Source organism: Triturus cristatus, chromosome 1_2 (genome assembly GCF_964204655.1).
Source record: "Triturus cristatus chromosome 1_2, aTriCri1.1, whole genome shotgun sequence".
NCBI classification, from domain to species: Eukaryota; Metazoa; Chordata; class Amphibia; order Caudata; family Salamandridae; genus Triturus; species Triturus cristatus.
The window spans coordinates 334,210,999-334,236,123 of NC_140580.1; the positions used below are offsets into that span (position 1 = coordinate 334,210,999).

The following is a 25,125-nucleotide window of genomic DNA, read 5'->3' on the forward strand; positions in this document are numbered from 1 at the left end:
TGGGGTAGATTGAAGTGGCATAGAGAAGAGTGGAGTGGCATGGCATACTGTGGCTTTAAGTGTGGTGGGGTAGCATTGCATGGCGTAGAGAGGAGCAACGTACAGTGAAGTGGCCGAAAGTGGAAGGGCTTTGAGTGACCTAGAGTGGTGTAGAGTGGCTTTGAGAGGAGTGGAGTAAAGTATACTGCTGTTGAGTGGTGTGGAGTAGAGTGGTGTGGAGTAGAGTGGTGTGGCCTAGAGTGTAGAGGCTTAGAGTGGAGTGTGGAATGGTATAGAGTAGAATACACTGGTGTAAAGTAGAGTGGCATAGATTGAAGATGTGTAGAGTGGAGTTGCGTAGAGCAATTGGAGTGGAGTAGCACAGAGTAGAGTAGAGCAGAGTGGTGTGGTGTAGCATAGAGTGGAGTAGCATAGAGTGGAGTGGCGCAGAGTGGAATGGAGTGGCATAGAGTGGAATGAAGTGGCGTAGAATATAGTGGTGTAGAGAAGAGTGGTGGAGAGTAGAGTGTGTAGAGTGGAGCGGTGAAGAGTGGAGTGGCGTAGAGTAGAGTGGTGTTTAGTGGCATGTAGTAGAGTAGCGTGGAGTGGAGTAGAGTGGCATAGAATAGAATAGATTGGAGTGGCATAGAGTGGCGTGGAATGGAGGGGCGTAGAGTTGAGTGGAGTGGAATAAAGTACAGTAGAGTAGCATATAGTGGTGTGGAGTGGTGTAGAGTAGAATGGAGTGGCCTAGAGTGGAACAGAATGGCGTAGAATGGCGTAGAGTGGTGTGGAGTGGCACCTAGTGGCGTACAGTGCAATGGAGTGGTGTAGTGTGGCGTAAAGTGACATAGAGTGAAGTGAGTTGGAGTGACAGAGTAAAGTGGCGTTGCATAGAGTTGCGAAGAGTAGAGTGACGTGGAGTGGCATAGAGAAGCGCAGAGTAGAGTGGCGTACAGCAGAATGGCGTAGATTAGGTTAAGGTAGTGTGGCATAAAGTAGACAGGAGAGGCTTAGAGTAGAGTGGTGTGGAGTAAAGTGGAGTGGCTTAGAGTGGCATGTAGTGGAGTGGCATAGAGTTGAGTGTGTGGAGTGGAGTGGCAGAGAGTGGAGGGGTGGTGTAGAGTAGTGTAGAGTACAGTGGCATAGAGAGGAGTGACTTAGAGTGGTGTAGAGTGGCATAGATTACAGTGAAACAGGTAGAGTAGCATAGAGCGGTGTAGAGTGGAGTTGCATTAAGTGGCGTGGAGTGAGGTACAGTAGAGTGGAGTGGCATAGAGTGCAGTGGGTTAGAGTAGAGTAGTGTGGTGTAAAGTGAAGTGGCATAGAGAGGAGTGTTTTAGAGTGAAGTGACACAGAGTGGAGTAGAGTACGTTGAGTGGAGAGGATTGGAGTGGAGTGGTATAGAGTGACAGAGTTGAGTGGCATTATATGGTGTTGAGAGGAGTGGCATTGTGTGGTGTGGAGTGTCATTGTGTGTGTGAGGTGGAGTGGAGTGCCATTGTGTGGCATGAAGTGGAGTGGCATTGTGTAGCATGGAAAGTTGTGCCAGTTGCCACTAAATGGCCCTTTTGTGCTTCAATGCCTGGTCAGGGCTAGTAAGTGAAATATGAATGCAATTATAATACAATACAGGTTACAAATTATTATGATCTAGGTAAACATCTGATTCCTTTGATCCGATGCAGAAGCTTGCTAGAATGTGCAAGCTTCTGCAAGAACAGGTTAGTTTACAGATAAATGGGTTTTAGACTGGAAGGGGCCCGTGGGTGAGGGAGCAACATATATCGTACCAGTTGGCGATGAAGGAGGTGGAGCCAGGTGCCAGCAGTAAAGAAAGAGTACCCGAACCACAGAGTGCAATAAGCGTATGGGCACTAATTAAGTTGAATCGATCTGTGCTTGGGCTATGCTCCACAGAAAGAAAAAGACGTGACGCCTGGTTTGTGCTGGCCAATTAGGAGGCGGCGTAGAAGAGTGAAAAGGAAGCCAACAAATGGTATGCAACAGACAGGCTCCAAGTTCTTTTTTTGTAAACAATACCCTTCACAAGCACTGTGCAGGCGAGACCTAACAACTCCTTAGTCGAAGGGCAATTTGAACAGCTCAGTTCTCGAAAGGTTCCTGAAGTAAATTTCCTTGTAATATGGCAGGTCTCAACATTTCAGAGATCGGTCCTCTTGTCACCCCAAAGATCTATCTGCCTTAGTGTTGGTTTCATTTAAAGGCTAGGTGGTGGATCACATGAGAGTCAGTCTCACTGGGGTGCAAACAGTTCTGATCTACTCATGACCTAGCAACGGTATGTACTTCATTACGCTACAACTGAAAATCATATCTATTAGAACAGTAAACATAGGTGAAACACCCACATTAGGTACCTCATTGTCTGTGGGCCTAGGTTCAAACTTCTTTATTAAAATAGTAGAATAGTTTTATTATCAGATCTCGTTTGAGGTGATTAAGTCCAGAGCTCATCCCAAATAAGGAGACCAGAAATCAACCACACAGAAATCTTTAAATATTTGCAAAAAAATAGCCATCTCTGCCTTGCACATGTTGATATTTAAAAACATATTTCGCAACCACAAGTATGAACAGACTTAATTGTAAGCAATGTAGTGCTAAGTGGGTAGCTTCTAGCCGAAAAATGAAGTTTATGGTAAACAGAACCGTAAGTTAATGCAATCCCTCCACCATGTTACCAGTGCAAAGATAGACCAAGGGGCCAAGAACAACTCATGCCTCTTTCAACAGGGTGAAGGGAAAAAGTGTGGGTACAAATGTCAACAGATATAAGGGTTGAACCTATGCAGGTTTATGAATTATGAGATTGGTTTTTCAGGTGTGTGTCATTTGCTGCTCCACCCCACCTGTGGATATAAAATTCTTAACTCTGTGCCAGGTCATTTCCTTGTCCCGTTTTGCTAAAGCTAGTCCGAGAGATTCACAAAACGTGCCGCATTATGCCGAATAATTTCATTTTTCTTAATTTCGAAACTGACACATAATTTGGTCCTTCCATGTCACATAATTCCAGTGACCCTGATTATAAGATCTTCATACCATATACCTGTGATTAGATAAAAGCAGGCTTGAATCCAGAAATCCAAGAATCATTTCTTGCCATCTTTCTGGTAGCTTCTTAGGATAACTTTCTAATTTGTTAAATGTAAAAGAAAACTAAACAAGGGCTATCAGGTGAATCTTCCTACGACCCAACAAAAATCTTATTTACATGCAAAACAAGGTTTAAATGTCAAACAAATTCCTGGGACAACCAAAGGATTTTATACTACGAAACCCAACTTTTTTCTAGGTGACTATCTTTTTTCCTCATTTGGCCTAAGAACGAAGTGTGTTGATACTCAAAATGTTCCATTGTTATTGATAAGTTACAGGGATTGCCAGTGAATCCAGGCAGAGCGATCACTAAAAGACCAGATCCTTGGAATCAGGTGAGCACCATATGTCTTCTGACAACAGGAGCATGATGGTCCAAGTCTGTTCTGAGAACCAAGGCCTTTCTAAAAGGACTCCTCAGATATTTCTCTGAGGATACAGATAGCGCAGGGTGTTCCGGCTCTCGACATGAGCTGCTCTCACCTACCACCAAAATGGCATCCATTCAGCGACAGCCAGTAGTTACAGGTGCCAGTCTAGCTTGACTTTGAGTACACCCGGCACTTCGCTTGAAGCACACTGACCCAAGCAATCCACGTTCTAAAAGCCATGTTTGCTTTATGCAGTACATAGAAGATCGTTTCTGTAATAGATTATAGATTGAGGGATGGGACATGGGCTCAACCCTGTGATGCTGTTAGGGGTCAAAGGGTGCGTGATGTCACTTCTGCTACACTGAGCATCTTAGTGACGACGTAATGGTGGGGTTTGTATGTATTTCGGTAGGTACAAGATTGTGGATATTTTTACGTTATATTTTTACTATTTATTGTGTAAAGGGAAATTGTATGGTGATGACAGGTTTTTGGCTTTTTATTATAGTGTTGATTTTAATGTTCTATAAAATATGATATGACAATGTTTGTCTTGTATGGCTAAGTTAGCCGAATAAAGTATTACTTGACATGACATCCATGCTCAGTGGTGAGGTCCAACTCTCCGTTCTTGGGGTAGATCCAGAACCTTGCATACACTACGTGTCACATGACTTTAGGGGCGCTCCAGCATGTGGGTGAAAACTGTACCATCTACACTCTGGCCTGCACAGGCAAAGGCAACATGGCGGCACCTGCAGCCTCCTTGTGTTTCTAAAACAGGATTGCTAGGTCCTGTCCGAGTGCTAACATTTGGGAGTGGGACATTTCCAAACTCAGATGTCCTTCCACACAGCATTCTTGCCCTGACCCCAGTTCTGGGCCCAGTACCGATCACTCGATAGTCACATTGTGTGCAGACAGGGGCTGAGTCACTTTCCGCCTCTTTTAAAGCAGCACCTTGTTGGTGCGGCCAACGACAGCACCTACCCTCTCCGAGTCCTTGTTTCATAGCTCTCTGACCACAACCTTGCGACCACTGCTATCCTGTCAGGTCAACTAGACGCATAGCATTGGCATGTCCACTCCTGAGTATTCTGGATCTGCCATTCCTTTTCACGAGGTTCCACCCTTATTCCCTCTACCCCTGGCCCTCCAAAGACGCATCATGTTCTGTACCAGAAACGAACATGACATTACTTACCCATTAATGTCTTCGAAGCTAGAAGGTGTCCTCACTCTCCATCGATCTGCTTATGATCTCTTGGACAGGAAGAGCACCAGAGCAGCGATGTAGCCTTGTGGCACCTTTTCTGAATGACACCCACAGGCAGCGCACAAAATGCATCCAAACCAGCCGCAAAGTTTCAATTAAATTACATTCCTCCTCAATACCGAGGAGTGGGTGGGGCGTAGCGGTCAGACCTGCCGACTTCGGAGCTGCGAATCAGGTTTGAGTCTCGGCGTGGGCTCAACATCCTGTGGTCCTGGGCAAATCACTTAATCACTTCGTGCCTACCAAAAACAAGCATTGGCATAGCCAATAGGTCTCTCCTTTGGGACCTTGTAAGTGTTTAGCCATGCAACAGTTGCATAACTAAATACTTATAAGGCCCCCAAAAGCGAGACCTATTGGCTATGCCAAGCGGCCGTGCGGCCGCGAAAGTGTAATAATTGCGGTCAAGCGCGTGTGCCCGCGCACATGCACTGTAGCTCTAGGCTGGCCTGGTAGCACTTTTTGGAGCCCTCTCAATAAGTCTCGCCAGACCAACGCATGCGCTGGGTCAGGCGAGACCTAATGAATGTCCTTGTGTAATGTAACTGGGGCTCATGTAAAGCGCTCCAATACCTTCAGGTCGAGTTCGCGCTATATAAAAACGGAAAAAAAAAATCAAAAAAAGATATGTCCAGAGCACGCTGCCACTATTAGTGCTCAAACACCGAACGCGGTGGCATCCTACCCTTGGTACAGTCCCAAACATCCTTTGGTATATAAAGGCAGGCCTGCCCCAGTGTGAGGGGTCTCCACCCCCTGAATTATGCAGTCTCTCTTGTGTAGGCCTGGCACGCCTCCGCACAGCTTCCTGCATAACCATTCCCCCAGATGTAACAAAAAATGGGGTTCTGTGTCATGGAATTTTCCTCTTATTTTAAAATTCGTATGCCCCCCCCCCCCCCCCCCAATTTATCAGCCTCCGCCGGAGTCTGCTTTTGGCTCTCTTCTATGGGCCGTCCATTCAAACCCACCAGCAAACATGTGGCCGTAATTAGTTTCTACTTCCTGGAGGAAAGATAATACCTGGGTGTGCAGCGTCGCAGCATTCAGCGTATGTGCGTAGCAGTCACACTTGCTCCATTTCGGCAAAGGCCCCAGTGTCCTTAAAGTGAGTCTCTCACATCCTGGAGAGGCGTGGGGCTGACATTCCACCAGGGGGACCCCCGAGGCAGCCATCAAATTGACTTTGCTCCAGCTGTTTCCACCATGTTTGGCAGTGGGGTATCCAGGAAAGCATGTGCACGAATATATGCAAAATGGGCCCCGGTCCAGCAGTTGCGTAGTAAAAGGCAGCAAGGTTACTATTATCCACTTTTATGGCGCTGTATTCATTGACCTCGGAAAATTAGCCCTCGAAAGTCTGTTTTGGGGTGGTATCAAGGAAATGACCCCTAAATAAATAAATAAGACATGGGAGACTGAGCTGGCCTTGATAAGATTTAGGCTCACAGCAAATCAGAGCAGATGTCAGCGGCGAGCATTTAAGCCACCTTGAAAGCATGCTGAAATATATAAATGGTCATGAGTTCCAAATAAAAAGGGCTTTCGGAAAGGGCTGCAACCAAATTCGGAAGTTTTGTAAAGAGAACAACTTGGTCACCCTGCCATAGCAGCACTGAAGTGCAGGGGTACAAGGGTCCTACTGCACCCCACGAATTGCTACATCTCACCTACTATCCCTCCCCTCCACAGATCCTGAAGACTTTAAAAATAGACAAGTTAGCTGGGGTTTTTTAAAACAAAAAGATGGATTGAAAATCTTTGAAAGCACTGGAAAATCCATATATTTGATATGCAAAGTTAATCACAACAATTTGGCAATATAACCTGAGTGTGCTCTACCTCCCACAGATACGATATATATGCAAACGCACCACAACCTAAATTAGATATGAGCACTACTCTGGTCACTTGCGCCCTACACAAAAACGCTTCCCTATAGGCTCACAGGAAGTACAACATCGTTCCAACCAAGCACAAGTTCTCCCACCACCACACATGTCTGGACTGGACGAAGACGCCCCACGCGCCTGCAGTGATTCTTAACAATCTGTGCAGGGCTGCATACCTACCGCACTGTCCTGAGGAAGACCCGCTGTGACGGTTATTAAAAATTGCGCTTTACACTGGGTCGAAACGTCGACGCATACTATGTGTCTACACAACGTTTCTGTTCCTAAATTAATTTACACAGGATCATGAAGCGTATGTGAACAATCACATGGACAAAATCAAAGATTGTACCCTCCCCATTTTCTTTTGATTTATCTCTCTGTCATATACTAAGTGTATCGTATGTATTTACCACTACATGTCACTCCTTCTTCACAAGTCTTTCATTTGTATCACTGTAGCCTAGTTTATTCGTTATTCCCTTAAAAAATATCGATTGAAATTTCGCTTGGGTGTGTTTAATTTATTACAATATGGAGCCCAGCATGACCTCAAGATCAGCCCAGGGATCTAGCATGCTGCTTCCCCCACCACCGTCCGGCATTCTACCCCTTTGAACATCTCCAACTCGGGGATCCCTCCAGACCCAAGACCACCACCCTTGAGTGCAACACCACCTGAACACCTGGCTGAACGATGGCAAGAATTTCCTGCTCTGTAAATATGTAATATATAATTGTCCACGCCTAATCGCTGTTAAAATGTAATCCTGAGTGAATTTGCAATTTGTATATATATATATATATTGCCAAACACCACGTCTCTGGAAAAAACGTGCGGCGCACTCAGGCTTCATGTGGTTACGATGAATTGTGGTTAACCCCCCGCGAAGTCCCTTGTCGATGTTACTTGCTAGTCCTATTGACCAATGACCGCACTTATTATTTATATGTGTGTTTTGAACATGACAAACTAACACTGACGAAGGCCAGGGTGCCGGAACGCGTGTGTTAGTCTTCACGGAGAAGAACGAATAAAGCAAATTTTTTCTGATTGAGCCTGAGTGCGCCGCACGTTTTTTCCAGAGACGTGGTGTTTGGCAATAATTATTTGCCCTATCGCCCGCGCAATTGGTGCACCCGCACTGCAGAGAGCAAAGGAGTGGGGCGGTGTTGTTTTTCGCATATATATATATATATATATATCTCTAACTACTAGTATATGTAGTAGACCTTTGTTCTTTCTACCATTCCTATGTGATTTTAGAGTTTATCTGTTTGTATCTGTTCCTTGAGTGACTTTACAACTTGTACATTTGCATTTTTCCCTCCTTTCCCTCCACTTGTATATATAACTCTAACCACTAGTATATGTAGTAGACCCTTGTGATTGCTACCATGCCTGTGTGATTTTTAGAGTTTATCTGTTTGTATCTCTCCCTTGAGTGACTTTGCAACTTGTACATTTGCAATTTTTCCCTCCTTTCACTCCACTTGTACATTTGCAAGTTTTTCCTGTTTATATCTCTTTTGTAACTCATGTAATCCGAAGTCTTTATGTAACGCAACTGGTTCTTTTGTAAAGCGCTCTGTCACCTTCGGGTAATGTTCGCGCTATATAAAATCGCATTAAATAAAAACAATTAAAAAAAATAAAAAGCAGATTTTTACTTAACCTGCTGCTAACTGCTTTACTACAGCGGTTTTACTAAAGTTGATCGAGAAGTTTGCAACATCATGTACAATTTCTTCATCTGACTGCCACTGTAGATTCATTTGTTGGGCAACGCAAGCCAAATCAGCTTCAAACTTCTTCAGGCAGTGGCCAACATTCTGTCGGCTCTGATATAAACAACTAGTTTGGAGTGAGAACAGAGCTGTAATATGCAAAGAGGAAAAGGCTTTCCTACAGTCGAATTTATGAGCTTGAGAGTTTTGGTGCGTTAGAAAATATTTGGACAAGCATTGGCAAAGCAAATATCTCTCACATTTGTGACCTGATGCTGTAAAACAAAAAAATGCAGGGTGTGCAAAAGCACGGATTAATGGTGCTTGTGAGGAAGAGGGCACACCACATCGATCAAAGGAGGTGTGCTGGGCTTGGAATTTGGGAAGGGAAGCAGCACACAAGGTAGAGACCAAGAAGACACATGCACTCTCATGGAGTGACGAAAGGAAAAGAAAAAAGTAGTTCCCTGATTGTGAGCAGGGGATGGATACAAGTGATTCAGTAAAAAGGGTGGTAAAGAAGCTATTCTCCAGGGGAGGGACAAACATATGAAGATGAGGGAAAACCACTGCATAAGATGCAAGCAAATGACACTGACAATCAAGCCAACCAATGGTAAGCAATGTCCTGAATCAAACCCCTGTGAGTTTTGATTCACAAGAAGTCTTTTGACAACAGACAGCTGCCTATAGGCAAGACCTAAAATGGAATAGAGATTCAAGCCGCAGCATAGCATCATCACTTCCAAAAGGAATGTAGCAGAGGGTGGAATCTGCAGCTAGAAGTAACTCAGAGGCTTGCTAGTGCTTATGCCCGCACCTGACACAGCATATCTGCATTCGTCTCCCCATACTGTATTCAAGATATGACCTGTTTCTGTTTTTGTTCTTTTCAAGCATCACTTAGTTCCTATATGTTGTTCACAAACGCTTAACTGCGCATCATGATAAGGAAGGTGATAGATGCAATGGCCACATGTTTTCGATAATGCTCGCAACTACAGTTGGTTGTTGGTATTTCCAGTTCCACACAAAAGGAGCCCCACATTTAAAAAATGGTGATCAGCACTATTCAGAGATTATTAACATAACACATGAGAGATGGTTTTCTCAGTTCAGGTGCTTTTAGTCTTTCGGAGCAATATTGGAGCTACAAGAGTCATGAATCAGACTTTTCTCAATGGGGTCAAGTATGATCGTTAAAATAGTTTCGCGTTCCTACTAACTGTCATGGGGGCAAACTTCTAAGTGAGGGAGGTGGAGTTTATTTTGATGCCTTCTGTGTCATTGAAAGCCTTCAATCATTCTAAGAATGAAGGTTGTAACCACTTGCAGTGAAACAGAGGACATGTACTGACCAGTGCTTTAAATGGGCTGGTACTGTCCGGTACGGAGTACCGGCACTTTTTTAAATTGGGAGGGAAAGTACCGGCACTTCTCAAGAGAAATGATATGCTTTTAATTGGAGAGTACCGGCTCTTCCCAGAAACAAGCAGGTACTCTGGTACAGAGTACCGGCACTTCTATTTTTCCATTTCAAGCACTGGTACTGACATTGTAAAATAAATCCTAAACTGCTGAAGTTGCTGGCCACTTCTTATAATCACAGTTTGGAAGCGGGATTTTACATTTGAACCCTCACAATTTTCATTTTCAGTATGGCATTTTTGTCCTTAGTACTATTTTGAAATGCATACCCCTCATCATAAATACCTATTATATTTTTTTCTCTGCCAAATAAAAAGCTCCGATGTGCAAGCATTTGTGCTAAAGGGAAGATGGCTGCCGAACTCTTGCCCAGCCTATAAAGATGGGATCTAGCTTCAGCTCAGAATGCAAATATATACCTGCCCAAAAATGCAGAGGAAATAGCAGTGGTAAGGCGAAGGAATTTCAGCTGCCTTATTAAGACGTAGAATACTTCTGTTATTCACTCCCAACATCCCTCACTGCACTCAGACTACACCCGAAGGAGCTCCACTGGCACCCCATTCACAAACAAGCACAACTCAAACTCCTCACCCACACTGTCGAGCATACCTCAACATTCGCAAATGCTTTCACAAACCTCCCAGACACCTCCATTCATCCGGATTCCTACTTGCACAAATCTCACGCATAAGGAAAACCAGATACATCAGTCGACCGTTCTCCTACATCGGTCCTAAAGTGTGGAATGACCTGGTGGTACGTCTTGAATTCTGCTAGAAGCTGAAGACCTGGCTTTTCGAGCAGTCCCACCAGGCCTTAGGTGCGGCTAGACTCACACCTGCTGAGTCCCAGGATACGCTCCTCGGTAATAGTGCACTCTACAAATCTGCATAACGTAACAGTATTAGGATTTTTAAATCTGCACTCTGGGTTTCTACATAGGACAGCTAGGCCTGCCATGGTACAAAATAGGACATAGACATGCTAGGACATGCTAACATTATATTTATACATGTTCTACTTTTAAATACTTGCAGATGACAGGGCATAAGTAGGAAAGTCTTATTAATATGTAAAATGGGGGTTTGGGTGTGTTACAAAAGGTTTGTTTTGAAAGGTTGTTTTGCTGTCTTTACACTGTGACAGTCAGACTGCAATGGTAGGCCTTAAGCCATGTGTTGCACTGTTACTGAAGTGGATAGCACAATCGGTGCTCTAGTTGTACTAGTGACATTTAACTTACAGGCCCTGGGTACATTTTATACCAGGTATTAGGAACTGATATGTAAATTAAATATACCAATTAGGTATATGCCAATTCAACCATGTTGAAAGGGGCATTCAACTGCTAATTTGCAGGCGTAAAGTACACAAAGTTCTAATATCAGTAAAAATATACAGATGAGCAAAGGGCAAAGAAAACACAGAAAGGGCAGATTTCCTACAGACTGACTGTGAGGGCTAAAGGCCTAGAAGCGTTGACTTGTGCATTTGCACAACCGGTTGTGCTATCTGTTGGGTTTCCTTGGGTGACCTGGGCATTCTTAAGCTTTTCCCCTTTCGTCACAGGCCAGATAAACCTCTCCTATAGGTTGCATAGACGATCTAAAAGAATATGGTAGTCTCAGTGATTAAGAAGCTTCAGACCAAGTTCTCTGCATCACGTTTGTCTGTCTCTGTTGAATCTCTGTGATTGAAAGCAAGAGAGAGAATGTAAGAGAGAAAGACAAAAAATGAATGAGGGTCATTGTGAGAGACAAGAGGAGCAAGCACAACAGACAGAAAGAAGGAGAGGGAAGTGAGATACAAAAGTGTAAGAAGGCGAGGCAGAGTGTAAGCGAGGATAAAAACAAAGAAAACCATATGGAAAAAAGTGTGTGGCAGAAGTCAAGAGGGGTCTTGGAGATGGAGTGATGGGGAATATTGTCTAATAAGTAAGGGATTTCTTCAGCTGCGTCTCAGAACTGCAGCCCAGTGCTATGACTGTCCAGAAACCACTTCTATGACATGAAAATGCCCCCATACTTTAAAATTCGTTAATACTACTTCTACAGAAGAAACCACCTGTTCTTATCACCATAGCACGAGGTAATCAGGCTAATATCTCTTAAATATTTGTCGCCTCTGTTCTGCTCCGATGTATGAGACATTTAATTTTATAATAAATGAGGTTCCCTTTTATCCATGTAGTGTGAAATGTCACTTCCCTTTTTACTGCTCTTCCTGAGTCCCCCATAGGAAGGTACATTATAATGTTTTTTTCAACATTATAATCTTTATTACACATACAGATGTCAAATGCTGTTGAGATAAAACGATAACTAGACCATTAAAATAGATGAACAATATATTGCTTCACATGTAAAATTAGTTTGTTTCCCAACTACAAAGAAAATACTCAACCAATACATTGAGGTTATATCGTTAAGTGGCCCACGCCATATGTTCACAGCCCTCAACGACAGTTCTGTGCAAAGTACCTGGTGTTGCACTCTCAAAAAGATCACTGCCTTTGTACAAGCTCGTGTCATGACCAAGCAGTTGCAAATAAAGGAGGCCAAGCCCTCCGCGGTCAGTAATGTGGTGTCGTACAATCACCATTGTTCATTGGTTCCGGCCCAGCAGTGGGTAACCACTGAATACCGGGTCTGGCCCTAGTTTAGTGACTTCCACATTCATGGACGCCACGTGGAAGGTGTGTGGCAGTCTTGGCCCACTTTATGGCAGCTGCCTTCACATTGAATCTAAGAGTTGCATGTGTGTCTTGGGGCACAGTTCTTTGTGTGGTTGGAAGTTTACCGTCCTCTGCTTATTGTAGCGCATCTAACCTGTGGCTATCAGTGTGTATTGAACAGCCACCCCAGTCCCTCCATTTCGTAGAACTCCTATTGACTGAACCAAGCCCTGAAGACTTTTTGGCAGCCGCGTTGGCCTGATTCAAAACAATAATGGATTACATTCCGAGACTGGCATGAGAGTGCGGCTCTGTGCCGAGAAAGGGCGGGGTGTCCTAAAAACAGCTTCATGCCAGGACTGCGGAGCCAAACTGAAGCAGAATCCTCAGCATGATCCAGGGTCAAAGCACAGTTCACGTCTTCCTTTGGACCTAGACCTGTTTCAGGTGACCGTGGGATTTCTAGACTCAGCAAAAGTTGACTTGAGTTGGATCACCAGGCAGTCTGTCTGTCATACAGGGAGTTCCAACCTATAGAATGGAGCCTTGGATGCAGTGCTTAATTTGAGCTAGGTCTTTCCGGTGCTAAGCACCGGCACTTAATTGTGAACACCATACATAGAACAGTCTACCACATGGTGCCAATGCTCATCTAATTTAGAGATGAGCAGAACAAGGTTGTTGAGGAATAAAATATACATTAAAATTGCTGCCTCTCCAGCCATTCCTTTAGCTTTGGGGACCTGGAATAATTTGAACTGTTGCATTTACATGCGAGAGAGATGGTTAGTAGTTGTCTTGGCAGCGATGACAGGGGCAACGGGTCGTTCAAGCTGCAGTTTCCTCCTGGTTAGAGCCCTGGCACTTAATATTTTACAAATTAAGCACTGCTTGTATGTCACGTAGGACTTGAGGAGCTCCAAGAACTAGTACAGCCCAGCCGCAGACTGGCGCGCCATGCGTTGCGGGTCCTTGTGCATTATCTTGAACGCAGCCCCTCCATCAACTGTTGCTACCAAGATTGGCTGAAGAGTGATGACTGGAGCTGACATCATCAACGCCCCTGCAGACCCCACCTCTGCTATCGGTGTCTCTTCTAAACAATACGTGCATTATAAATCTAATTCTCAAGTTCTGCCAAAACACGGATGACTTTATTTGCCTTTATCTACATAGGAAGGAGGTGTGACTGTGTGACTGTGTGGTTAAAGCTGCCAACCAGGAAACCTGGAGGTCTGGGGTCAAATCCCAGCATCTGCGCTTGACGTAATACTGCGTGATTCTGGGAAAATAAAGTAATCTTCCTGTGACCGAAAAAAAAAATGTGGAATGTAAAAGTAGATGTGTGAATTTTAATTAATTCCCACTTATTGAATACGATTTAGGCTTTTCTCAGTCTCCCCACATAATGCAAAGCGCCCCGTTGGCCCTCAGAGAGGTGTACTCTATAAAAATACGAACACCTGTCGGACCTTAAGACTAATAATGAGTGTGGTTTATATAAAAGTGGATCGATGGGCGTTCAGCTATCGCGGTTCACAGCTCCGGTATCTCGCGCCCGCCCCCCGCCTCGCTGCAGCCGTTATGGCGTGTTTCCCTGCCCATTTCCCATCTCCAGACACGGCTGGCAGTTACCAGCCTTTTGCCGTTCAGTAGGTTTTGTTTTCAGATTCTCTTTTTATTGCCGTAATTCATGTTCGTTATTAACTTGATGCACCGCCTCTCGCTTTTCTCTCCGTGTTTGTTTTGGCCAGGAGACATTTAGTACCTCATAAACAGCGCGCACCTTTCATTTCTGGTTTGACTCGCGTTACCTCATCCCCCCCCCCCCCTCCCCCCCCCCCCCCCCCCCCCGCTCTCGCTGCCTCCTGCAGCCCTTCTCAGCCGTGGGCCCGTCCGCGGCTCTCCTTATGTTATTTGCTTCACTCGAATGGCCTTGGCAGGTAACAAACACCATATGTTCTTTGCCCTTTCCAAAGCAGAACCTCCCTGTAGTACAGAATGGTATGCTCCGAAGCTGCTTTCCATCATAGATTCACATCTGTAAGGAATCCTTGGTGTTTCTTTAGGCCATCGCCAGCCAGCATGCTAACCTGCCCTTCCTTGAATGTTGCATCCGCCACGCTGCGGTAGGGTGCATTTTCCTGTACCTAAATAGTCTTGTGTGGTCGTCGTACAGGATCCAGTGGCGGCTCCTCCGCTAAGGTGGAGGAGCGTTGCCCCACTGCTTTTTTGCAGTGACACAAAGGGAAAATAAAATGATAACTTGCATTATTATCCTACTTACGCCGGCTTTGCATTAGGGGGCGGGGGCATGGCAGGGGTGGTAGCACCCTCCTAAAGTGCGCAGTGACTGCTTGACCGGCCCTCTCGGACCGCCCAAAACAGTCTTGCTCACTTTACATGCCCAGGTCCCTAGTGAGCGTCTGAGCGCCGAAACACTGCACTTAGATCAATCACAATGCTGCTCATGCAGCGTTGTGATTGGCTGACTGGTCGCCTGGGTGTGCTGTCGGTAAGGCAGAGTGAGGGAGGACTAAGGAAGCAAGGAAGCGGCGAGAAGGTACGTTTTTATTTTATTTTTGGTATTCCAGCCTCCCCCTGCGTCCCCCCCCCCCCCCCCAACGCCCTGCTCCCCTACCTCCCAGAACCTCCACTGGTTGTAAGGCCCTTTGATTGTTGACTGAAAGCGTAAGGAAGTAGCTAGTATCAGCTATACATTTCAATAACAGTGAAACCGATTTGGCTCCACAATAACAACAAAGAGGAGGATGATGTCCAAACCATGAAGGTTTATTATCAAAATTTAGTCAGTTTACAAACAACCATCCGACCACACACGCAACCTGGGAGTCATCCTCGACTCAACGCTCACCATGACCAAGCAAGTCAACGCAGTCTCCTCCTCCTGCTTCAACACCCTCCGCATGCTCCGCAAGATCTACAGGTGGATCCCGACAGACACAAAAAGAACTGTCACCTAGGCCCACGTCAGCAGCAGACTCGACTACGGAAACGCCCTCTAAGCAGGAGCCCCGACCAAGCTCATCAAACAACTGCAAAGATTCCTAAACGCCTCTGCACGCCTGATCCTCGACATTCCACGCCACAGCCACATCACCCCCCACCTGAAAAACCTACACTGGCTCCCCGTCGACAAGAGAATCTCCTTCAAACTCCTGATCCACGCACACAAGGCACTCCACAAGACCGGCCCAGCCTACCTCAACAGTCGACTCTCCTTCTACGTTCCCAACCGTCACCTCCACTCCGCTGACCTCTCCCTGGCCACCGTCCCGCGCAATCGGAGAACCACCACCGGAGGCAGATCCTTCTCCCACCACGCCACCAAGATCTGGAATACCCTTCCCCTCAACCTACGACAGACCCAAGACCTGCTGACCTTCAGGAGACGACTCAAGACCTGGCTATTCGACCAGTAGCGGCTACCCCCCCTCCTCTCCCTCAGCGCCTTGAGACCCTCGCGGGTAAGTAGTGCGCTTTACAAATCTTGTGATTGATTGATTGATTGATTGATTGATTGATTGATTAAAATCAATGTATCCAAAAGCAGTGCATATCCATATAATTGTGCCGTCTGAATTTGTTTATTATATAGGCGTCAATGCAAAATATAACAAGATACAAACCTCAAAATATGAACTAGATAGGTTCCATTAAGGTGCTTCCCTAATCCAAGTAAAGCTTTGAAAGTGGCAAGGGGAATTTCGAAGGGGAAGGTGTCGGCATCACAACAACAAAATTAAGGTTCTAGGGGGAAAAACAGGCATTCAAGCATAAAGTTCAACATCCTGGGCCGGGGGAGTCTGCAGGGCTGAGAAAGGTCTCCTTATCGAAGTGCAGACAGGATCCGCTGAACGACTCTAAGAAACACACAATAGAAGGTTCTGGAAGCTCCGGCCTGCCAACTCCCTCTGGATGGTCCAATCAGAAGGCGAAGTTCTTCGGGAGCAGGTAGACTCCCCAGGTTCCCAGTGTTGAACATATAACATACAGCTGTGCTGTCTTAAAGTTAGCAACAGTTCGGTCTGCCTGGTACAATAGAAAATTCTGGAGCAGGTAAACAGAGCTGGCCTCATTTGTAGCCATGTTCCTCTGGAAGCAGCTCGGGGAGAGGCCATCCTCGACTTGGCTCGGTGAAGTAGTGTGTCTACTCCAGGGATCCCTATCTGAACCCATGGTCGTGGGTTTGAATCCTAGAGGCCTTCCCAGCCGTGCATCCTCCGGAGATTGATAAAAACGAGACCAGTGGGCTGGGTAACAATAAACATCTGTTACACAGCACCAGGCTCCCCTCAGGGGGAATGTGTGTTTTATAAAGACATATGTTATTTGTTACACTGGGGATGAATGGGGTAGACTAAACCATTCAGAAGTCACCCACGGTGAAGCTACAGTGCATATATTTAACATAAGCTTTGCCAAAACCCGTGGGTCTGGCCTCAGTGTGCTAGTGCATGCAAACCCTGGTCTGCACGCCCGTGTTTGGACAGTTAGCACATGTAAGCCAGACCTGTTCCATTTGCCAGTGCTTGCGGTCGCTTTCATCTGCTTGCAGCACAGTGGCGGTGTTGTTTTCCGAGTTAGTTGTACCGAGTACATGAATAGAAACAACCAGAGTTACATTGTTTCACAGTTCGGTTTTGAAATGTCGCCTTATCTCGGCGTTTAACGAAAGAAGTACCGCGCGCAGGAGACCTTTGGTTGTGTTTCCACTCACGCTGACAGCCATTGAGATGCGCACGGACGTGCAGGGCGAGTTACTGTAACCTGTTATCTGAATACACTTTCTTTCTGGGCAGCCAACCAAGCTCCTTGTTGCCTTTGTTTGCGAGCCAAAACATCATATTAAATCACAGGGCGCTGCTGAATGAAATCTTTGTGGGGTGAAGAGGCTTTTTAGCCTCTTCACCTCCGGCCTGATGATTCGAGGCGCGGAGATGTCCCTCGCGGGAAGCCCTGCTGATGGGAGTCCGCCTCGAGCATTCCTCAGGCTTTAAGTAATGCAAAGTGAGCTCGAGCAGCTCGGAGGCCCCAAAGCCCATGACGTGATGGTCTCTGACTGGGAAAGATGGCGCGAGCGCTGGGCGGGTCTAATTGAATGATGCCATCTTTTTGTCCGGGACTCGCATTAACACTAATATTAATATTTAAGAGTTAATGGCTTTATTTCAGGGCTTCGTTTTCTAAAAACGTTTTGTAAAAAAGTTTACAGGTGAATCAGGGTTTTAGATGGTGATGTGGTGCGCCTAGCCACCCATACACTCTAACCCACTGAACGTCCGGCCAGCTCTGTGAGCTGTATGATTTCAAGATGGCGCACCTGGCAACATATGACATAATTAAGGTGCGCGTGGGCGCATGAGTTCACCTCTGTGCAGTAGCACATTTCCACTGACCCTTCTGGTTATGGCAAGTAGCCTCTTTGATTCAAAGGTAGGACTTGAATGTTGATGGTAATCTGTCTTAATAAAAGAATATATGGTTGGATGGAAGGGAAATCCTCAAATTTGAAGAGTTGCCCTCACGCACCTGTTGAGGTGTCATGCTTCATCATAGGGCGTTGTGCTCCTCGGAGGGGGGGACAGTCCCCCACAGGCCCCGCGAGAGGGCTCTTTAGTGGAGATCTTTTAATTGGAACGCTGCAGTGGTGAGTGCGGGTGTGTGGGGAGTGTGCAAGTGAATTAAAAATAACGTAACAATGCCCTTGGTAGTATTTATTCTTGGGCGTCCATTTTCTTTATATTAGGGATACACACTTGACCATACTTTTTGGCCACTTATTTTTTCAGGTTTTCTTGTTAGGCCACAGGCTGACCTGCTGATATTGGCTTGATCCTTGCCCAGTGAGCAACAAAGGACCCTTCCTGCTTCATTTATTGGATGTGTATTCAAGCCCCCAACTTGGCCTCCCAATGAATTCTTCTGGATTTGTGAACTGGAGAAAGACTGCGAGGGACATGCAAGGAGAAGATGGTAGAGCAATATGAGTTACCCAGTGGCAGCTGATATGGGACAGGGATGGCGGGAGGGAATGGAAATGAAAAATAAACACCTCTGCACGCTGCCGTCTCTCCTCCCAGAAGCAGGAAGCACACAGGCTCCCCTAAGCCAATCACAATGCTGCTGTCACCATCATGACAGCAGTGTTGTGATTGGTCTGAGTGCTGTGGTTCAGCGCTCAAATTGGGACTGTGAGCCTGTGCATGTTCTCCACACAGGGTGTGCATTACAGCCCGGTAAGGAACATGTTAAGTGCGCATGACTGTTTAGCCGGCCGAAGACGGTCGGCCAAACCGTCATGCTCAATTAAGTGCACATATTTCCTCCTCTACCTGCTGGCTGTGACCACAGCCATACCCTGTCCAAAAACAGACTTCAACACAGAGAATAAAATCATAATAACAACGTGTTATTATCATTTTCTTTTTTCTTTATTGCACTGCTGAAAAGCAGTGGGGCGCCGCTCCTCCGCCACTGCAGTTATCACTAATGCTGGTGCACCATACGACCTTTGGGGTGACATACATTCAGGAGGGACCCCTTACATGGACACCCAACCTGTTAAGTACCCAAGCTCTCTCAGGTACCACATGAATTTGCCTGGGAAAGCTAATATGTAGTCTCCCCTCCGAGGTCCATCTAAAAGGTACTTAACATACACAACTGCTATAATCAAAAGCAGCAACCGTAGTAAAGTCGCAGCCTGATCAGACATACTAGACCCTAACATGAAAATCAGATTGTCACCTGCGTGTAGGCTATTTACGTCTGACCATACTTATTTTATTTTTAGCCATAGTGAGGATTGGGCCTTGAATCACTGTGAAAGGGGATAAGATTTTGTAGCACTTAAAGAAAATGATGTCTTGAGTCAGTGCTTGTGAAGAAGGAGTTAACACTGAACTTGAAAAAAGTAGGCTATTGCTTAAAGCTTGAGAAGAATAGGGTCTGGTGTTTCTAGGTGAGGTTTGGGGCCTGAGTCCTCATTGAGGAATGAGTCTTGATTTGTAATGGAGAATTGGATATTAGTATCCAGAGGAGGCTTGCCCTAGGTTTTTAGAAGGCCTTGATGTGTTTCTTTTGAGTTATGGGTGGTTGAGCCTTCATCTATATGGGTGGATTAGATTTTGCTTCGCAGAGGCGGGGTTGGTCTTGATTTGTTGAGGCACACTGGGCCTTTGCCTTCGGAGCTCTGGCATTGGATCCCTCTCAGGATTGAACAATATTGTGCTGCTGTAGTAGATTGGGGGGGACATGAGTTCATTAAGAAAAAGTAGATCTTGAGCTCTCATGGAAAGCATTGACATCATTTTTAGGGTCCATGACCAGTATTTCAATTCAGGCGGGACTTTTTAAAAGATTTGAGATTGAAAATGTGGGCCGAGAAATCCAGTTTAACGCCAGCAAATTAATTGATCGACTGTTCACGGGCATCCATCGGCTGCTCAGTGTGCTTGCATATGTGAAGATATAAGATATTGTTTCTACAACCAACCATTGTATCGCGCAAAGGGGTAGTCTTATGTGCAGAACGTGACACTGAAACTATACTCTCACATGTATGATGCAATGAATGATGTTTTGCCCTAAGGATTAATATATTCAAGTCCCATATTTCATTACCTATATATTTGGCACATATATACATAAACATATATGTTCACTGAAAAAACACAGTTGAGAGTTAGCTGTGGTTCAGGAAATGGAAACCAAGAAAATCCCATATATTTGCCACTTAAAATGTGTAACACACACCATATCTCATGCTGCCCACCACGTTTTGGCATAGCGGGTCACATCATTTACTGTGCCACTGGCAATGTGGTGTATTAAGCATAACATGCGATGGGAGTTATAGCATGCGTTCCATACCATAACTGGCAGGGGTGTTCCAGGTTTGCGTTTTTATTGAATTTTGACGAACCTTAAACTGTGTTTTTCCACTGAATGTCTATGTGTTTTTAATGTTGCACTTCATTCAACTGCCACGCACCAGTATGGCGCTGTAAACGGCCTTCTGCCTTTGGGCATGCATAGAGGGAAATGGCTGTGCTTTTAACCCACCACAGATGGTTGGCTGCAAGTCCTGAGGTATGGACAGACAATGCACCCAATTTACAGCGGGCACCTAACCCACACTGATTTTTGGCCATGCACCGACGGACCTGACTGTAGTGCCTGACCTATGACAAGACCTAGAGTACTTGCCTGTTCCTCTTGACAGGGTCTTTTCTCAACCTTTGGTTTTTTAAACTTAATTTGCAGATTTGATTAATATCACTATTCTTTGAGAAAATTATGCCTTTTTTACAGATACTAAACAGCTGCTAATTTATCGCAGTTTTCATGAAAATCACAATTGTATTATGGCACACTCATTTTTTTTGTCTTTCATTCCAATTTTCCTTGCTTCTGAGTTCCCAGTAGCACTCCAATAAAATCAACACCTGTCATAATGCCCCCTTTGTTGTGAGCATTTTTTTACTGTGCAAACTTTTACTAAGTGCAAAAAATAGTCTTCTGTGCCAAATCGTGATTTGCAAGACGGCAAAAAAACATTTGTTGATCCTCTTTATCATCCAGTCATACCTGTCAAATAATTAAAATCATGATTTTTTGAAATTGTGATTTGTAATGGCCAATATATATATAAAAGTGATAACCCTTTAGTGTGTGACTAATGGTTTGTATGGCTGTATGAACTCTTGCACCCAAGTGTACCTTGAGTTATGGATGGGGGTCCTAGCCATAACTTGTGAATTACAGTGTGTTTTTGGATTCAAGTCTTAACCAGAAATGCACTTTAAATGTATTTTATAGCTGTGTAGAGTGTAATAAGCTATTTAGTAACATTATTTTTGGATGTGGGTACAGGTCATGAGTCCTATGAATCCCCTCCTGTCTCTCAAAAGTGGTATTAAATAGCTTATTACTTTGCGCACCTGCATGTGTGGTTTATGTCCTACTGTTCTTTCATGTGCATTAGTTATAAATATTGTTATTACGGAGACGCAGAGCACAATCTCATCATATAGACCCTTATTGTGAAGCACTTATGGTTCCGGTATGATCCAGGTCTAGAAAACCCAGAAAATGCAGCTCTAGTATGGCAAAGACATCGAATTTATACTTTGCACCGCAGCCCGAAAGCCACATTTATTTTCACTGTCATAGCATAATTAGAAAACATATATTTATAAATATATTTGTGTGTGTGTGTATATATATATATATATATATATATATATATATATATATATTAGACTTATCCGTCATCACTTACATATTGACACATTAGCTCAGTTTCACATTATCACATAGCCATTAGCTTTCTTTCATAAGAGTACATATGCATGATATATATAAATAATGGAAATGTATATATTCATATTGTGGCTGATGGAGTGCCACATCTTTAAAGTGCCTGTCTGTTTTCCCTCTGCAGTGGGAAGAAGTAAGTGGATATGATGAAAACATGAACACCATCCGGACATACCAAGTATGCAATGTCTTCGCTTCTAGTCAAAACAACTGGCTTCGGACCAAGTACATCCGGAGAAGAGGGGCTCACCGTGTCCATGTGGAGATGAAATTTTCTGTGCGTGACTGTAGCAGCATCCCCAATGTCCCTGGATCTTGCAAGGAGACTTTTAACCTATATTACTATGAGTCTGACATTGACTCAGCCACCAAGACCTCCCCAAACTGGATGGAGAACCCCTGGGTAAAGGTGGACACGATAGCAGCCGATGAAAGCTTCTCCCAGGTGGATCTTGGTGGTCGGGTGATGAAGATCAACACAGAAGTACGCAGCTTTGGTCCTGTTTCCAAAAATGGCTTCTACTTGGCTTTCCAAGATTATGGCGGATGCATGTCTCTCATCGCTGTCAGGGTTTTCTATCGCAAGTGCCCTCGAGTGATCCAGAACGGGGCTGTATTTCAAGAGACTCTCTCTGGGGCAGAGAGTACCTCTTTGGTGGCTGCGAGGGGGAGTTGCATCCCAAATGCAGAGGAGGTGGATGTTCCTATTAAGCTGTACTGCAATGGTGATGGGGAATGGTTGGTACCGATCGGGCGCTGCATGTGTCGAGCAGGTCATGAAGCTGTGGACAACGGCACTGTCTGTCGAGGTAAGGATTTCAGAGTTTGATCGAACTTGAGTACATTTAATGGAATTTATGGCATATTGCTAGTGTTCACCGTTCCATTAATTTATTGTATTTAACAGTATGATCCCTTTTGATAAATCGATTGGTTTCAATTGCCATGATATTTAACTTTGTTAAATGCATCTAGAACCAAATTACTTTTGTTGATTCTTCCATTCGAGAGCTGGTAGGAGAGGTTATCGTTATAATATATTTTGTTGACTATATGCGCAAGTACGTTTCCTATCAGAGATCCGGTCAGGATATTAAAGAGACACTGGAACATTGTAAAGAAGTACCTTCTTTGATAAGACTCTAAATTAGCTGGACAACTAGGTGTCCCTCATCTGATACCAATAACTTTGTTGAACAGATGAAACTGATGCGAAGATGTAATTACAAAACAGATATATATGTAGTGGATATCTAATTCTTGTGTGTACTGTGGCAAGGCCTACTCAAGTTAGTTCCTCATGCCCTTGTCCACAGTGCATCTCTGTTAATTAAGCAGAGTTTGAAGAGCTTCATTTAATATGAGGAAATGAAAATGATAAAGCAATGATTTGAGAACAAACATCAAGCACGTACAGTCTAATGCTCTTTTTTTTTTTCACTTGCGGCTTGTTATCATTTGTTCACAGGAGGGCTTGCCTGTAAAACACTGTAATAGATAAAAGCAAACTGTTTTTGTTTCAAAACCCTAAATTATGCAGTTCACAATAAATACCCATACTCTTTGCTTGACTATTGAAAATTTAGTGCTTCATTAATTCAACTCATTTTGTTGCTCCTAATATATCTCCAACTAAACCATCCCACCTTAGTTAACCTAGAACACATGAACACTTTGTGGATCACGTCTATAGATTCCACAGTTGTGTAGATGCCATTGCTGTATTTCTCTCCCAAAAGGCCTTCTCCATATCTGTAAATGTATAAATCCAATTTTAAATTTGGGATTAGAATATTACTATTTCATTTAATGACTGCAAATAATATTCAATTTTCATTGCAGTTGTTAATCCCGACAGACTCAATCTTTTGCACTTAGAACAGTTTTCTGCATCCGATTTAAATATCTTCTTGGCAACCACAGCTTTAACCTCAACCTTTCATGCTCAGCTTATTTTGGTTCTTGCTAATTAGTTCTATTCAAATCCACTTGTAATAGCAATGTCACTCTCTGTAAGACCCGAGTCATTTTCAAGGAGGAAATCTTTTGTTATTCTCCAAAAAGAAGGTGCCACTTTTACCTGATTATAAATGTATGTGTTCAGGATGAGGTCAAGGTATCTCAGTTCTGCTGTTTTGCAAATCCGCCATTATCCTTTGGAAGTCAGCCTACCACATCACCATTGAACCCCATCTTGCTAGAAATTTGAAAGTTCTGCTGTTTAAACTGAGTGAGCACCTACGACTGAATGCATGAGGGAAGATGTACGTCAGTTTCCAGTCGTCGTTCCCCCCAAAAATCCTTTAGTTATTTGATCTGACACCCAAGCTCACTGTTTATCTATATGAAAAATAAGCAAAGTTTGAAAATAAAGATTTAAGGCAGTTTTTTTTACTCGAAATCCGTTTTATTGAGTTTTTGTATTACAAGAACATAAAAAAGACATTGCAAGGGTTCACATTGCAGTCGAAGCAGGTGAAATAAAAAGCTAGAGCAAGAATAGCTGTGCAGAGAAATATTCAACATAAGAATTAATGGCATTATCATGTAACATGAGTAGTGGTCTGCAAACCAAACACATTTTGTGCATTGATGTGTACTGCCTAAGAGACTAGGAGGAGGATGTTGAGATGTTGCCCTCCAAAGAGGGTTCCCTTCCCAAGGTAGGGGATGGGGGTGGCTCTAAAGGCTGCCCTGGGCTTAGAAGGAAAGCAAGAGAACCCAAGGAAGAAGCGGGGATTGGGCGGTAACGGACCTCCTCATCTGGGGGAGCAGAGGAGAGGGGAGGGGACAACAAACCTAACATTGAAATCTATGGGAGGGGCAAGGGATGGGAAGGGGTGCCGTGGGAGCAAGTTAGTGAGTTAGAGTGAGAGGAGGCAGCACTGTGGGGAATGGAGAAGAGGGACCTACCCCAAGGGCGGAAGTGTCCCCTATCACCTAGGCCGACGGAAAAGGCTACAGTGGGGCCTCCTTCCGCTCAATCACCTAGTCACATAAGTGAGGGCGTGGAGTCGAGTGGCTAGAAGCATAGATGTTCAAGCCTAGACATGTAATCAATTAGGGGCTGCCAAATGCACATACATATCTTGTTAGAGTTAGCTAATTTGTGGATCAGTTGTTCCAGTACCAGGTGTGCCAAAGCTTTGTGTACCGGGAGGCTATTGGAGGAACCGTTACAGGACTTCCAGGCCAGTGGAATCAGCTGTTTGGCTGCACCCATCATATGTTGAGTCAGGGGCCAGTCTGTATGTGTCATTGCTTTAAGTGCTAAGGGGCGCAGCCTAATATAACCCTTGCTGT

The 25,125-nt window shown here is 44.6% G+C and overlaps 1 protein-coding gene across 5 annotated transcripts in view; it reads left to right on the top strand.

The window, feature by feature from the left end:
* EPHB2 (EPH receptor B2) overlaps window positions 1–25,125 on the top strand; it is a 776,297-nt gene that overhangs the window by 314,038 nt on the left and 437,134 nt on the right. For all 5 annotated transcript variants that reach the window (XM_085603935.1, XM_085603938.1, XM_085603939.1 and 2 more), the window contains exon 3: window positions 21,947–22,631. In XM_085603935.1, coding sequence (XP_085460061.1) covers window positions 21,947–22,631 — 685 coding nt within the window. The remainder of the gene's footprint in view (window positions 1–21,946; window positions 22,632–25,125) is intronic.